This window comes from Passer montanus, unplaced genomic scaffold, assembly GCF_014805655.1.
Source record: "Passer montanus isolate IOZ18808 unplaced genomic scaffold, ASM1480565v1 scaffold118, whole genome shotgun sequence".
Classification (NCBI taxonomy): domain Eukaryota; kingdom Metazoa; phylum Chordata; class Aves; order Passeriformes; family Passeridae; genus Passer; species Passer montanus.
In genome coordinates, this window is record NW_024358500.1 from 150,549 (window position 1) to 166,941 (window position 16,393).

At 38.0% G+C, this 16,393-nt stretch overlaps 1 protein-coding gene across 6 annotated transcripts in view; it reads right to left on the minus strand.

The window, feature by feature from the left end:
* VPS13D (vacuolar protein sorting 13 homolog D) overlaps nt 1-16,393 on the minus strand; it is a 96,741-nt gene that overhangs the window by 49,104 nt on the left and 31,244 nt on the right. For 3 of the 6 annotated variants that reach the window (XM_039697387.1, XM_039697386.1, XM_039697391.1), the window contains 18 exons: nt 15,955-16,088; nt 15,518-15,673; nt 14,715-14,937; nt 14,317-14,391; nt 13,407-13,610; nt 12,878-12,967; nt 11,727-11,867; nt 10,434-10,556; nt 9,716-9,790; nt 7,375-7,480; nt 6,616-6,768; nt 5,912-6,047; nt 4,775-4,822; nt 3,876-4,026; nt 3,042-3,252; nt 1,745-1,992; nt 916-1,107; nt 235-361 (listed from right to left, as the gene is read on the minus strand). In XM_039697387.1, the coding sequence (XP_039553321.1) occupies nt 235-361; nt 916-1,107; nt 1,745-1,992; nt 3,042-3,252; nt 3,876-4,026; nt 4,775-4,822; nt 5,912-6,047; nt 6,616-6,768; nt 7,375-7,480; nt 9,716-9,790; nt 10,434-10,556; nt 11,727-11,867; nt 12,878-12,967; nt 13,407-13,610; nt 14,317-14,391; nt 14,715-14,937; nt 15,518-15,673; nt 15,955-16,088 (2,593 nt within the window). Of the gene's footprint in view, nt 1-234; nt 362-915; nt 1,108-1,744; nt 1,993-3,041; nt 3,253-3,875; nt 4,027-4,774; nt 4,823-5,911; nt 6,048-6,615; nt 6,769-7,374; nt 7,481-7,573; nt 7,583-9,715; nt 9,791-10,433; nt 10,557-11,726; nt 11,868-12,877; nt 12,968-13,406; nt 13,611-14,316; nt 14,392-14,714; nt 14,938-15,517; nt 15,674-15,954; nt 16,089-16,393 lie in introns of all 6 variants that reach the window. The other 3 variants (XM_039697390.1, XM_039697389.1, XM_039697388.1) reach the window with 2 other exon arrangements.

The following is a 16,393-nucleotide window of genomic DNA, read 5'->3' on the forward strand; positions in this document are numbered from 1 at the left end:
CAATTTCCAGACTGATTAATCATGATACCCAAATGCTATCTTTTATATTTGAAATTAAAAAAAAAAAATGGAATAAATTGAGACACAATAGAATTGGCCAACTAAGGAGCTTTCAGTAGGAAATGTCTAAGAATCCAATATGCTCAACACAGCATTAAAAAACGTAATCATTTCACAGGTCATCTTAATACTTTCATCTTTGTAAATTACCTCCTGATTGCCCTTCTTACTTACAAGTTTGGCTGTTCTTTATCAGCATAACAGAACAGCAGTGGGCTGAGGCTTCTAGCAAGCTCATGCTCCTCAAACTGGCCAGCTGCATCTGTTTTTGCATTATCTTGTCTGAAGATAAGCGGCAATCCTTTAAGTGAACACAGAAGAAAAGAGTGTTAAACTACACATCACCTTTGTACAAATTAAAATGAGAACTGTAACAATTTCAAACTAAGGAACCCAAGATATTTTTATTGTAGTATTTTAGCCATTACTGTGCATGAATTTTCCTTCAAGTTCTTAATCTTCTTAAAACAGCTGTTCACAGCTGCAGATCATGAGACTGGTCCATGCAGACCTGAAAGTGCCAGTGGAAGTTCACACAGACTCACTGCAATTCAGACCATTGCCTTCCCAAGGCATTTCAGTCTTTGAAAATCAAACAAAGTTCAAAAGTAATCTAATCTATATTGATTTATTGAGAGGCACAACAGCTCACGTTGAAAATCTGTAATATAGCAACCCAATGTCTAAGTTATCTGCTGTAACATGCATCAAACAGTAGCTGCTGGCACTAATAAAAATATTAATTCTTACAACCTTTATTCCTCTTACGTAGCATTTAAAAACTTTGACTAGAAAGCAAATCAAAATACTACAGGAAATCCTTGTTTCCCACTTCATGATTACAACAGAACTTGCCTGTTTTGTTGATTAACCAGTATGGAGCTGAAATGAGTATTTTCAGAGAGCCCTCAGCACGACACACAATGCGGATGGTCAGATTGAGCAGCCGTTTGTTGGCGTCGTACAATCGCATCCGCACCACGTAGTTCTGTGTCCCTGGAGGAATCAACAGCTCTTTGCAGATTGGGAAGTTCTCCAGCAATACCCCTATGAAACAAAAAGCAGAGCAAAATAAAACATCACCCACACAAACACGAGGTTTTTGATAAGCACTTAAGCTGGCGTTTCTTGATCTCCCTAAATATTACAAAGAGCTCACCCTGATCAACTTTTATATCTGCCCAGTATAGTAAACTCTGATCTCATGAAGAAATGCCTCAATTTAAGACACAAACAGCAAAACAAGTTCTGTAAGGGACTGTGCTTAGGGCTAATTATTGCTTTAGGCATTACAGGTCTAGCCTGTGTTGAGTATCTCCACATACACTCTCAACACCAATTATTTCTGTCAAAAAGAAAAGAGCAAAACTACCCAAAATATTAGGAGCTTATTTGATTTATTCCCTTCTTTACCACTGTTCTCTCCAGTGTCCACTCTCATGAAAACAAGAACTGAACAAGGAACATTCCAAGTGACAGCTGACAAACCAGGAGGAATGATGGCAATACTGGGTTGGTTTTTTTCCAGTGCGTTCACTTAATTAAAAATAAGAAGCTCTGCAACCCAATGAAATCATCATTTAAATGCTTTCTGTTTTTCCATTCTGCGCCATAGCTCCTTGCAGAACAAGTTTCCTGGGGGAACAGAGGGGAGCAGCAAATGGTGCCTGAGCAGGAGCCTTACCCAGCTCGATGTTCTGGGCTGTGTCAGCCGTGTGCAAGGCGGCCTCTTTGCCCGGCTTCAGCGTCCCGCTGATGGGCAAACCCTTCACGTAGAACTCCAGCTCACAGGGCAGCAGATTGCAGATCACCACCGTTGGCAGGAGGTAAATGGTATGCCCAGGCTGCCTGAAAATCTGCTTAGCACTGTCAGAGAAGATGCTGGAAGGCATGTAATCTGGGTAGTTTTCTTTCTTTATAGCCACGCAAAACCTGGGAATGCCGAGACGTGAGAAGTGAATGAATTTGACAGAACAATTAAACCCAGTTTTTCTGTATTGCACTAAGTCCTCAAAGATGCTCTAACTTCACGATTAATAAGAAACACAGCACTTAAGAGTTGTTCTCCACATGTTCACTTTGTAGATTATTATAAGGTATTTTTTATGTCTGACATTAAGACAACATGAGTTTTCTGATTTTAATCAAAGACTAAAGTTAGTTCCCCAAAAACTGGTCTATTCAGAGACTAACAGAAAATGGCTATTATCACCACCTTTAAAACCAAGTTTCATAAACTTGCAAAAGCATGTTCTTAAATATAAATGCTGAATGTCTCCTTCCCAGTAGATATATCCTTGCTCTAACCACTTGGCATTTCAGTTTTCCATTAGTTAATGTGAAAAATTGAGTTGGTAAACCTTCATTTTAAATAATTTGTTAAATTATTGATATGTTAAAAACCAGCGTATTAGGAAATGAACTATGCAACTGACACAGAGCAATAACTATACAGCGTGCAAAGGTCATTTCCTGACACAATTTCCATAATCCTCATACTAGTATTTCCCAAATTCAGAGCAGCCCTAAATCAATTGTATTGAAAAACTACAACATTCCATTACGTCCTCACTATGCAGAGACAGTTTTGGCCTCAGAACCGAGCAGAGGACATGGAGGACAAAGCATGAATATTTGTGAACACTCTTTTGGAAAACCACTCATTATCCTAAGTGAGACTGAACAGTTAGTTGAATGCAAGTTCACATTCAATGTTCTAAATTTTCTTTTTTTTTTTTTACAATAAATATTCACAGTGTGCTTTGTATTGTTAGAGGTTTAACAGGCACTGCCAGAGGAGCTTCAAGGAGCCCTGCAGAAACAGAGCAGCTACACTTCACTGCTTTCTCACTATTCAACAGACCCAATAAAACATCCCACTAAACTGCAGCAGCTTTCATCTCTAAGCATTTTCTTTCCTGTTATTTACTCCCACAGGATTTCATTTATCAGAGCTTACAGAAGAACTAGGCTTTAATTACCTGAAAAATCGGCTGTTTTCAGACTCCATGGAATGACACTCCCTCTTGCTGCTGCACACCTCTGCTGCCTTCTGGACATTAGTCCAGTGAATAGGAGCCTTGCAGAAGAAGAATCCCATTCCTTTGGGCCTGGCTTGCAAACGCCAGGATGTGAGATGTAATGGAATAGCAAAGGAATCTCCTGGCATAACTGCTGGAAGCACTACAGGCTCTGCAATCAGAGAAGAAAACACACATATCAAAAGAGGCTCCTTTACTGAAAACCATAAAATTTTGAAGTACTATCTCAAATTTTTAAGGCAATACGTTTAATTTTAATGTAAATCAACTCCTGCTTTATGCATGTTTCAAAACCCAACCAGTTATTTTCAGCTCTATTAACAATCTGGCAGCAGACTAATTTCAGTGTGTAAAACTGAAACAATCTAAAAACTTGCTGGTACTGAAATTCTTTAGTGAAAATGCTTGTTTCAAAAACCTCATTCTTCAAACCTTTTGGGTACATTATCAATGTATCATTAGATCTGTACACTAACCCTCTGCATGGTAACACTAAAACCCTCTAGACTGCTGCTAAAGAGACAACTTTGCTACATACAGAAATAAGATTAAGTCTTTACAGAGACTCAGCTTTCCCTGTTTATCAACAACTGAAAATCCTACTGGACTCTCCAGTCTCTTGTTGACTGTCTTCTTCTTAACACAACCCACATCCTGTCCAGGGAGGTGAAGCATTACATAAAGTGGTGAATTTTCTTGGGGAGAAAGCTGAATTCCCCACAGTACATAAGGAATGCTATAGGAATATGGGTCACAGGAGTGTACAGCACTCACTGTCAGGGGCAGAAGGACTGTCCAGTCGCAGCTCCATTGGAATTTCCAGCTTGTTCTTCAGCATCAAGGCTGAGCGCACCGTTATCACCTTCCGGGCGCTCCCCTCCATGGTCACTTCAAACACCACACGAACTGGAGGCAATGAAGAAAACTGGAAGATATTTAAAAGCATTAAAAAGCTCAGGTAATGAATAGATCTACAAGAGGGACACCTCCATTATGAAGCACTAACTGCTGGAGAAAAACTTGCAAATGAGTCCAAGCATGTGCAACTCATCAGGTGTTGAAATAGTTTCATAATGGTGGTTTATAATCCTGTACCTCCTCCTTAAAGCACAGTAAAATTATGAAAAAGCAATTCCACATACCACTAACTCCATTATCTTTCTCAAAATAATCCAAGTTCAAATTGGATTGTTCAAAAAGAGCAATACAGATCCTAAGAAAATAACTTTATACATCATCTCACTATTACATTATTTAATAAATCCATGAAGTCTAAGCCTCATATAATTACCAACCACTCATCATTCCTATCTGTCAAAACTGAAAAATTAGTTGGAGCTTTCTTAACACTTTGTTCACTCGTAGCTGCCCTTCTGCTGTGGTGTTTTACCTTCTACATTACACAAAGTCATTGCCACTTTGATCCTGAAAACAACATTTAGTATGTGTTTACATGCTAGAATTCATATACTGGAATTTAAGACCCATTTTTCAAATATTTGTACTGGTGAGGAATGGTAAATCATAAATATTTGACAGTTCATTTTGTTAGCTTAAATTCTCTTTCCTTTCTACTGAAAAGGTTCTAGAAAGAAGGGAAAGCCAGTTCACTTGTGTAGAGTTTCCCTACTCTTACTTAAGTAGCTCTCAAAAAAATTAAAATATATACTCACGTAGACTTGTGGATGTATGATATTTGTTCTACTGATTGGGCTTCCAAGCTGAGAGGAGAGTAAACAAGAAGGTGAAAGTAGTTCAACTTTTAAAATACTGCCCTCAGCTTTAACACAGAACTTTACTACAGAAGAATAAGTGTTCATCACTTTGTGTTTCTGATCTTCAGTACAGCTTGGAATCCTGTCAGAACTAGATTAGCAAAGCCTGTTTGTAACACTGCTTTGCAAAAAAAATTAAGCTTAAGGAGGGTTTGTTGTAAAGAAAAAATCTACAGGAGATGTTGCTGAACAGGAGTTCACATTAATTTATCATAATCTCATAATTTGCAACCTTTTCCTTCAATATTCAAATTACAGAGAGATGATCCTTTTTATGCTTCAATATAAAAACATCAGAAAATTCAAGTAAGAGACCACTGGCTCTTGTCAGCAGTATTAAATCAAATTTAATTCTGCTTTATATCAAAAAGATCTCAAACTCCTATTTGCCCGGTGCTCAACAACTTCCAGTAGCTAGTCTCAAAATATAGTCTTGAAATCCACAAAACCATTTTTATCACTGAGCCTCCCCCTAATGCCAGCCTGCTGATTATTACAACTGCATTTTCCCTTCATGACAAGTATATTTTGTCTACAGAGCCACAGACTTAAAAACCAATCTCTACACTTACAGGAAATTGCCAGTATTGTTTATTTTAAGCAAATTAAGGACATGAAAAGCATTCCTGCAATAAAAGAAATAAAAGTAGCTGCTGAAATGCTGGGCTGATTTAAAGCTCAGTCTCCATGAGTGCATGGCCTGTCACTAATACATTCATTCTGTCCCTGGAAGCTCTGCCTGCCAAGCACAGATTAACTGCTGACTGCTCTGGCTGTGCTTTGGTTACACAGTTGGGAACCCAGCATCTCCAAGCTCTCCCAGTCCAGGCTAACTGGAAAGAGGCAATCTCATATAGCAGATGCTTTTAGATCAGAATCACTACTCCTAATATTCTAATATTATTATTATTCTAATACATTATAATGCATTATATTATAATATTATTATATTTCAATCATAAACTAATATATTATAATCTTCTAATATTATTAATATCCTAATATTATTTTAAAACACTCGAAATCAGAACTTACAGTAGAAGAGGAAGAATTCTTATCTGGCGCAGCATATCGGAAAAATGTCCCAACTTTGTCTACAGACACTGGACTCACTTCTTCCCAGCCATTTACTCTCACTTGCAACTGATGAATCCTTAGGTCATGTGTGTGCCTACCAGGTTAGAGCAAGTTAAATTACTATTAAGCATTATTATAGAGACTAAATACCAAAAGTTAAAACCACAAACATCCTCTGGATTCTATTTAAAGAATTTTACTGAAGCATTAAAAAATCTCAAGAGTTTTCCCATTTCATGGATAGATGGACCTGGTTTTATGTTTAATTACTCCACCTTTCCTAAGGAGCACACAGACACATAAGTGCGTTGCAAAAATAAAAGCGTGCTACACATTTGTTAACAAGCTCTAGTTCTTACCTCTGATAACAACCAACACTGCCCCAACAGCCCTTTAAAATAAAGGATTTGTAACTGAGGCCCCCAAGTCCTTCCAAAAGCTGATAATGATCCAACTCACATATAGGAATAGCTGCCACAACAGCTGCTTTACCAGAGATATTATAATTCCATACAAGAGTATTAAAAATAGAAACTATACATTAACAATAGATTTTACAGAAATCCACTTTTAACGTGACACCTGCCAGTGCCCTCACAACTGTGAACCTGTGTGTTCCATATAGGAGACTGTGAGAACATCTCATGGCCTGGTCCCTTCACCTGTGTCTGAGTTTCCCTCTGGTTTCAAACTCAAACGGAACCTCTTCCCCAGTGATAACCTCCTGCCATTCACTGACATTATGGGCATCACCCAGCAACGTCCCGTTTTCCTCAGGAACAACACCTGGACTCCCACTATGAGACAGCGCAGCCCTGTGAAGAGAAGCACAGCATTTCACAAAATTACTACTTCAATTTGCAAGTGTGTCACTGCAGGACATGAAATAAAACAACACGCATGCTGGAACCTCCAAGGTAAAAAGAAGGGAAGTTTCTTTTCTGACTCCAACATTTATAGATTTTAAAAGTGACAGTGGATTGGAGGAGGACAGTGACACCTCTCCAATGACAGCAACACTCCATCAAATTTCTCCTCCTCCACAGAAGAATGTAAAACAATAATTATTTACATAAAACTGTGGGAGAAATTTCATTACAAAATTTTAAAGACCATAAGGCTTAGAAGAACTTAGAAAAACAGGGTGACAGCAAGTGCTTTTTAAGTCTGCCTCAGTTCACATTTACACCATGAATATACTTGACTGGTTTCCACATTCTGCTAGGTCTCTTGGAAAAAAAAATCTTTTTTGTTTAATAATAAAACTATCTCTCTGTCAAAGAAGAGGCTCTCAACTGAGTAAAACTGGGAGCTGCCTACATGTGTCTGTGAAACAAAAGCACTGAAAACAACAGAGATTGGCTGATGTGGAGGAGGAGCCAGACAAATATGTCTGCAGTGATCCCCAAAGAGCTCCTTACCGGGTTGGGGTTGTAGTCAGGGTGGCAAACCAGAGAGTGCAGCCAGTGTGATTCCTCAGAGCAAAGGGGACGAACGGCTGCCTGCGCTTCGGGGTCTTCATTTCAGCTACAAAACACAACACAGACTTGTCTGAATGCCCATGAGAAACCTTCATCAGATGTGTGTGTGGGATGAGATACAATGCTGGAGAACCACAACCTGCACTACCTAAAACCAAAGAAACAGCACATCAGATTATCTACAAAGGTTTTACAATTAGTAACTACTACAGAAATGGTACAAAACTAACAGACATTCTTCCCCTACATCAATCCCCCTTGGAACTGAGCTTAATCTACATGTTCTTCTGTTTCTTTATATGAAATCTTATAAAACACTATGCCTTCAGTTACACCTAACATGTACAGTATCTAACTAAAAACCCAAGCATAATCAGAAACCTTTTATGTACATCCAAATGCTCATGAAATACTAAACACACATTCACTTATAATTACAATTTATGCTGTATTTAATGTGACAAATACAGGGTTAGCCAGTATACCCCTTAAAGGGACTTTTATTCTCAAAGCCTGAACAAGTAGAAATATTTTCCTATACAGGATAAAGCCCACTGAAATATGGAAAATAATTTGAGAACAAACAAAGACAATCTGGTTTTGTTAAAATGCTGGGATAGCAAAACACCAGAAGAAAATACTTCTCCCATGTTCAATTTTTCTAAGCACAAATTTCTAACATGCACACCAGTGCTAGTCTCATCTTCCACACTTCAGTGCATGAAATCTGTGAAAATACTCACTGAGTTTGGACACAGAAAAACCCCTGCCAAAGCCCAGCAATTTACTTAAAAAGGAAGATAACTGGCTGCTACCTCAATACACAAGATCTTTAGCATGAGAGAAGTGGAAAGAAGGCACACACAATAAATCAGTTGCTTAAACAAAAGGTAAGACAGAAATCTCTTCCCCAGGCCTGATTTGAAGTCACTCCAAAAGTTTCCAGAGGCAAGCAGGGCTGGTGTGGGGAGGGCAGGAAAGTTTTTGAAGGAGTTACAGATCATGACAGATGATTTTCTGTCAGATCAACAAATTCCCATGTACCCTCACATTGTCCACGGAGACTTAAATCCAATCTACAGCTTACAGAGAAAGTTATTTCCAATTAAATAACAAGAAGATTAAATCCTTGAAAATCAAAACTCTGATTTTTGCCAAAAGCAAATACATGTTTTTAGTGTTGAGTTTCAGTTTATATAATGTTTTGGCTAGCCCAGGTTCTACAAAATCAGACCAGAAGCCAAATGAACTTTTACTCTGGTGTTTAATCTATTGCCAATTTATCTTTGGAGACATCAAAAAATGGATTTTTGGGACTATGGCCTGATTTTCAAAAGAAATGTAAAAGTTGCATTTTGAGACTACTGCCTGAAAAAAAAAAAGACTATCATTACCAGGAGGATTTTTTTAATAGTTAGTTTAGCAATTTAGCTGCAACCCCTACTAAAAGCCAAGCAATGAATATTAGATGTTTTGCTGCTTGTTTGATTTTAGGGGGAAAAAAATCCCAGAAAATACTTCCTAAAAATAAATCCAAAATTTTCCATCTTGTTTTTTCTTTAAACTCAGAGAAAATATTTCTAATGGCACTCGAACAGGAAACAGATGTAGATTTCTAGAAAGTTTTCTGTCCTCCCATTCATTAACTTTTCTACAGGGCTATATATTTATGAAGTATGCTCTTTGTCTTCTATAATGTCAAAAAATCTTACTTTATCCTGAATGGTTTTGCTCAAAACCTGTCCTGTCAAATAGAACCCAAACAAATTAACAAATTATTAATTGGGAATGCTTTACTTCCTAAGGCTTACTGAAAACAGCCTGTGCTTCTAAAGCATCTGGAAGTTTTAAGTATCCAAAGATGCTAAATTAGGTATAAATATGTATATTGAACATAATGGCAGATATTTTTAAAATATAAATTAAATATTGTGATATTATTATGCTATTTTTAATCCCACTGTACTGCCCCTCTAGAAGAGGGACACTGAATAGTCAACAACTCACATAACCTTCCTCACAAAGACAGTTTTCCTACATTGGGTTATAATTCTCCATTCATTCCTGAAGAACCCAGAGAACGACAGGATGAAATATTAAATTTAGCAGACTAAAAGAAAAGTAGCTGCTGTATTATTTGGCTTGAGGGTTTTTTGGTTTTCATTATTTTTAAATATAGAAGCCAATCTACCAGCAAGTCCCACATACAGCACAGTATTTATTGTGCAAGAGCCTTCCAAAGAAGAAAACCACCTTTTGGAGCCTGTGTGCTGTACAGTACCTCTAGCATAGATCTGATGCTCTAGGTTAGTCAAACTGGCTGTACTCCTAGTTCTAAGGTAGACAAGAGGAAGGCCTGGCAGACAGGAAAGACAAAGTCAGCAGGTAAGAAAATCCACACAAATACAGGTAGATCTTCCCTTGCATGCAGAAGGGAAGGGACACATCATGCAATTATGAGTCTCTACTCATTTGCTTACACTAAGCTGGCATTTGAATTGATAAAATTCCCTCCAGAAGGAACTCTGGGAGAAAATAAGCTGAAAAGACCTGCCACATATCAAGAGCTATTACTCAGGTGATTACTTCACAAAGAAAACAGTAATTTTCCCAGAAACTAATTTATTTAGGTCTTTGAGGTACAGAAAGAAAAAGATCCTCTCTGAACTGCACACAGCTAAAAATCAACATTCTGACTTAAGTTAATGAGAGTCACTCATTAACTGAGAGTGGCAGACAGAAAGGAAGCAGAACTAGCAGAACTAGCAGTGCAAAGCTCTTACTCAAAGCTGAGCACCCAGAAAGCTTTTTGTTTTTAAATAATTGAGCATAACTGAACAGAAAACAGCTTTTTTGTCTTTTTTTTTTTTTTTTGCCAAACATATCTAACAAATCACTGCATTCTGTGAAGACAAAATACTTCTGTTTGTAATATATTAGACAGATGCTCTTGTGTGTCAGGTCTGTTCCAAATAAAGTGTGATTAATGACCAACATACTCTGCCCAAAACATGGGGGATCCACCGAAGAACCCATCCAGTCCTCTGAGCTGATTACATTCACCTCCTTGTCCTGTTTACAGTAATCTTCCATCCAGGACTGCTTGGTGCATGTATATTGCTCTAGAGGAATGTAAGCACAGACAGCCAATGTCTTCAAGGTGGCAGTAAACAAAGTCATTGAAAAGTGTGTTAAATTGCTCCCACTCAAGTTACTCCACTTTAACAGCACAAGTTTGATTTCACTGCTTTTTCTCTGAGTCACATAAGTTAAAGACAAACAACAGCTCATAAAATCACAGCAGTGCCTTAAAAAAATCCCTAAGATTTTATTTTTAAAAAAACCTGTGGAATTTCATGTTCTTAAGATACTCCTATGTCAATCTAAGAGCCCACCCTGCCAAGGCAGTTAACCTTAAATATTTTCATGTTAGAAGTACTTCCTAGGGGTTTTGTGGTTTACTTTGTTTTAAGAGGCACAGACACATTCTTGTATAAATAACAATACACCAATTGGGTCCTCTGGCACAATTTCAATCACAAACCAGCCTCACCACTTGTTATCACTGCTTTTAAAAAGCACCATCTTAGGAATTATTGATTTGCTCCTCCTCCTGCCACCTTGGCTCCCCCTCTTTCTGCCCCAGGTTCTCTTTGGGAGAGGAAGACCAACAAAGGCTTTTCTGTTACATCCACAAGCTCAGCTGCTGGCATTTTTTTATTGTCCACACCAAATAATTCTGAATAAGCCAACAATATTCCTGGGAAAGGCACACAATTGGAGCTCCAGAATGCAGAAGCTCACATGAAACTGGAGTTACTGATGAACAAAATATTTTGATTTCCAAAGGTGGGTCATTGACACCTCAGGTGCTTAGAGACTGAAGAACTGAAATAAGTAGCTCCCCACTACACCTGTCAATGTACTGAAAAATGATGAGCTTACCAAAATATTTTTAGGCTCTATGAAGTACAGAAAGCTTTAGATGAAAGCCTGTTTCTGATTAAAAAATAAATTTCAAATACCATACAAATTGGATGGAATTCATATGACCAGAGAAAGAATTCCTACTAACCTCTAACATATGCAGCTCGTGTCTTTACATTTTCACACCATCTGTCAGAACACAGGCTGCCTAACCACACACCTGGTACAGCATCCTGGAAAGCATGGAGGGACTTGGGCCAACCCCACTTCCTCCACAGGATGCCAGCAGCACTTTTAATTAGAGATGTCTGTCATTTTCAGTAGTGAAACCCAGAGTGCTGCTCTCAGGGAACATTCCCACATACCTATGAGAACAGAGGTGATGTTTATGTCCAGCCTGGGTCTGGCCTTCACCTCCAGCTTCAGGCGGGAAGGCTGCAGGCGGCTCGAGGCTTCTTGCTGCCAGGACACTGAACATGGCCACGGCTCAATAAATGGCTCCCAACCTGAGGGAAACACAAACCATCACCTTGCTACACACATGGAGGCCACACTGGAATGCTCTTTACATATTTAATAAAGAAACTTTCATAATTAGATCCTTTACTTTTAATCTGTTTTCAAAATGAAGTCACAAGCCTATGGATTTAATTTAATACCTAATACAAATTTGGTCCAGCTCCTCCATTTACTCCATGTATTCTGTATGCAGGGTCTTGCAGAAATACCGTAGTTCCAATTTAAGCACTAGAAGGCAATTACTGCTCTATTTAAGCTAGCTGGAATTAAGCTCTCAAATAGCTTTGACAATTATTTTCACACAATTATTATACATTAAGTTGGTGATTATTCAGTATCTCAAAAGATCAAAGACTAGAAGCTATTAAAAAAACTCTACCCTACATATTTTTAAAAACAAAGTATTTTTTAAAACAAAAAAACCCCAAACTTTGTTATCAACAGATAATTCCTGAGTGCTTGTCAAAGTGATGTAACAGAAAATTTAGTTTCCAAATTAAAAAATCCCACACAACTAGATTACTTATTTTGTCAGCATCTGGCCTGTAACTTGTTCCTTTGTATCTAAAACATAAATTGTGATGGTCTTCTTATGCTAATCCTTTGTCTTCAGCCTAATCACCTGCCTGCACATGATTTTCCTTCCTGAAAAACGTAATAAATTGAATCCACCAAACAATTAAAGAGAAGAGAGAAGAAAATGCAGAGCCAGCTTGTTATAAAACTGTTATTTTGCTGGATAACCATTTTATGCAATTCCATTTGAAAACCTGAGTGCCACTTTCATATCAGCCAAATCTCCACTTTCCACATCCCTCCAAATGATCTCAAAGCAGGATATCCTGTCTAGGATCACACTGTCTCACACACACAGTCCCAAAAGTCAACCTTCCCCTATTCCCTTAGAGGCATTTAATAGTGGGTAAACTTCAGGCTCCTGTAGTAGGAAAGGCTGTTTCCTAAACCTAAATAAGAAAACAGCCCCTAGGTGTTTCACCTGAAAGCTCACGGTTGTAGTAATCTCCAGAGAGGGTAAAACGAGCGTAGCCTTCAGGGCTGGTCCTCAAACGCTGGAGAAAATTCAAACCTGTGGGGGGAAAAAAATAATAATTTAAACTAATGCAAAACAATCAAGCTTCCTGATTTTGTGAACTGTCAAGTAAGCAACAGAAGGTTTTGGCTTGTCTTTTAAACTGAAATGGTATAAAAAGCTTATCATAATACTCTTCCAATAACATTTGCAGACAGCCACACCTTACAATACAGAGCCTCCCTAGGATTCTGCTCAGGACAGATTTCATTTGTTATGTGATGTAAAAAAGGGGAAACCAGAATCTTAACCCTACAAAGACTGTAATCTTCTCAAAACCAAAACTTAAACTGAACAGAAATAAAGAAAAAGGAACCTCCAATATCCCACACAACATCCACCAAGACACTGTCAGTTGAAATTTGACAGGTCCTGACAAACAAGAGCATGATGCTGAACACACCCAGAACTGACCATGGCAGAACCAGATACTCACATGAAAAGGTTAATTCAGCCAGGGGAACATCACAGTCCATGCAGTCATCTATAAAGCAGATGCAAACGCTTTCTGCCTTTATTTCCACTCCAGAGATGAACTGGAAAGGCAAAATCCCCTGGCTATCTCGACCAGAAGGCTGGGAAACTGATTTCAGAGGTTCAGCATTCTTAAACAACCAACTTGCTGCTTTTTTCAAGTCACCTTAGATAAAAGCAAACAACCAATCAAACATCACCTACTTTCTCAAAGACATGTACTTAGTAAAAATCATATAGAAGAAAACTAAGTCCCCCTCTCTTAAGAAAATATTCTCAGCAGTACTTGAATATGCTCTATTTTGTAACATAAATATGAGAAGATTATAAAAACATTGGTATATCCTAAGGGTAAGAAATGTGTCTGGAAGTTTGTAAATTTAATAAAAAACTGTAACATCATGCATGCCTGTATATAAAGTGGGAAGCATGATAGTGCTAAAGGAAAAAAGAATCACTTGTGGTAAAGCTTTGCTTTCTTTTCAGGTACTGCATGTAGAACTAGAAATATGATTTTAAAGGGAGAGATGAAAACACACACTATCAAGAGGAAGAGATGTGGAACAGCGAGAAATTGGTGCACCATAAAAATTACCAACCTGAACACAACTAAAACTCCCAAACAAAAATACACTCAAGCACCCCGCACATGACATCCCAAAGGGCAGAAAGAATCCTTGGGGGGTGGATTTTACACAGTAGCAGAACAGGAAGGAGAATGTTTAGGACTACAGGCCAGCACAGAGCCAAAGATGTTCTAAAGAAGGAAACAGTGCCTGTGCACAGCCACCTGACAGTCTAAGGCTTTACTTAATTGCAATTAAGGTAATATGAACAACGTGCAAACCCCTGCTAAGAATGGCTGATGTTACCTTGGCAGATCAGAAGAGCTTTACGACAATCTTCCATGCTGAATCCCAGCTCCTGGAGGCGAGCCAGCTGGACTTCTGGAATTAATAGTTAACCAGGCATAAATCCTTGACAGTTATCTACTTATTTTCATTTCAAAAATCAAGATACATCTGTATGAAAAATGGCGGTTTGTTTATTTAAGATTGCAACTGTAGCAAAAGCACATGATTCAGCCCTGCTTTTATGTTTTTTATGGTATCATCAGGACAATGCCATTATTGTGTAGTTCCAACCAACAAAGGGTCTTACACCATGAAGATCCCAACATCTTTTGTGTTAAGTATATAGATTAGCTTCACCTTGTAGAAACCTCCCCTGGATATAAGGAATGGCTTCACTCCAACAGTGAAAAACATACCAAGAACAGGATCCAGCACACGTTTGGATGCATCCCTGGTCTCAGAAGCCAAGGAGTTCTCGTGCCCCAGTGCTGAACTGCAGGGATCAGCAGCACTCCCAGCACTTGAGGCAGCCGAGTCAGGCAGAGCTGCACTTGTCTGCTGGGGAATTGACTTTGCAATTGCCAAGAAGAGCTGAACATCATTGTAGGACAGTCTGATATCCAGTGCTTGCAACTGAATCTAAATGAAAAATAAGAAAATAAGATTCACTTCCTTTTTCTAGACATTTTTCTTAAATACTTCAGATAGTAATAAAGCTTTTCCCAAGGGAAGACAAAATTTAGTGTTACAATCTGATCACTATGCTGTTTCAAAGATCCAATAATAAATTTATCAAACTTATTATTTACCAACAACCAAAAGCATTACATCTCAGGGAAAAGAAGTTTTACTTTGATATAACGGTAAAAAAAAATCTTTAAATATAATTCCCCTCTAATATGTTCTAACAATTAGAAACAGAAAATACAGAAAAATATCATTTCCTTTCAGGTATTAGGAACTATCTAACACCATCAACCCACATAATCAGCCCATTTCTTTCCCCCACTATTAATCTCTGTAACATATCCCGTAAATCACTTTTTATTACTAGTAAGAGCATTTTCTACATGCTTCTTTCTTTTCTTTTTCCATTTCAGAGAAAAGTTACCTTACTCTCTTCTTATGCATTTGAAAGTCTTCTATTGAATCCTTGGGCATAAAAATATCTCTGCTAGTATTCTCTACTGCATGGTTTTATTCAGGCCTCTGATATTACCTCTAGAATAGGAGGAAAATCTTCACTGTTGAAAGCATCCAGCAGTCCTGAACCACTCGGGTAGGAAGAATTCCCAATAAGTTCCATGTGAATCTGTACTGGGTCAATAATTGACAGTGCAGTCTCCTGCTCATTTCCTAACCGGCACGAAAACACCTAAAAATTGCAAATTATATTTTTAAAATTATGAACTGAGATAACAAGCCTGACAAGAAGTAGTAATATTTTGAGGCTACAGTCAAGTCTTACAATGTTTTAAGAGAAACCATATAAAACTATTCTCAAAACTGCTGTAAAATGAGAGCATTTCATGAGAAACCAACAAATGTCAGAATGCATCTGTGGACTACTCCTTTTGTATATATATTTATAGTAAAGTATCTTCACAAACTCCTGCAATTTTCGATGTTATACAGAAGAAAATTTATTTTTCTTACCTCAATGCCAAACAAACTGCCAGAGAAAGGACGATCTAACAACTTGGGCTTGTAAGTGAGAACAGTCGTTCCCTTCAGAATAATTGCATTGGTATCAAAGCAGGACATGTCTTCAACAACCACAAATTCAGTTCCTTAACCAAAAAAAAAGACAAATAACTAACAGGGCAGTTGGCAATATTGTTAAGGTGCTTTAGGCACTTGTAGCACGTTTCTTGATTTCCTGTCACCATAATATTTTCTGGAAAATCTCTTTGCCCAGGATTCTTCTCCTGGGAAGCTGAGAAGCCTCAGAGAAAAATGAAAACATGAATTATCTGATTTGCTTCTCCTGTGTTTTACTGCTCTGGAATGTGTTTGGACACTGTTTACCAACAGGTGCATGTTTGATTGGTTTCATTTGAATTGTTTTGATTTAATGACCAATCAGGGTCAGGCT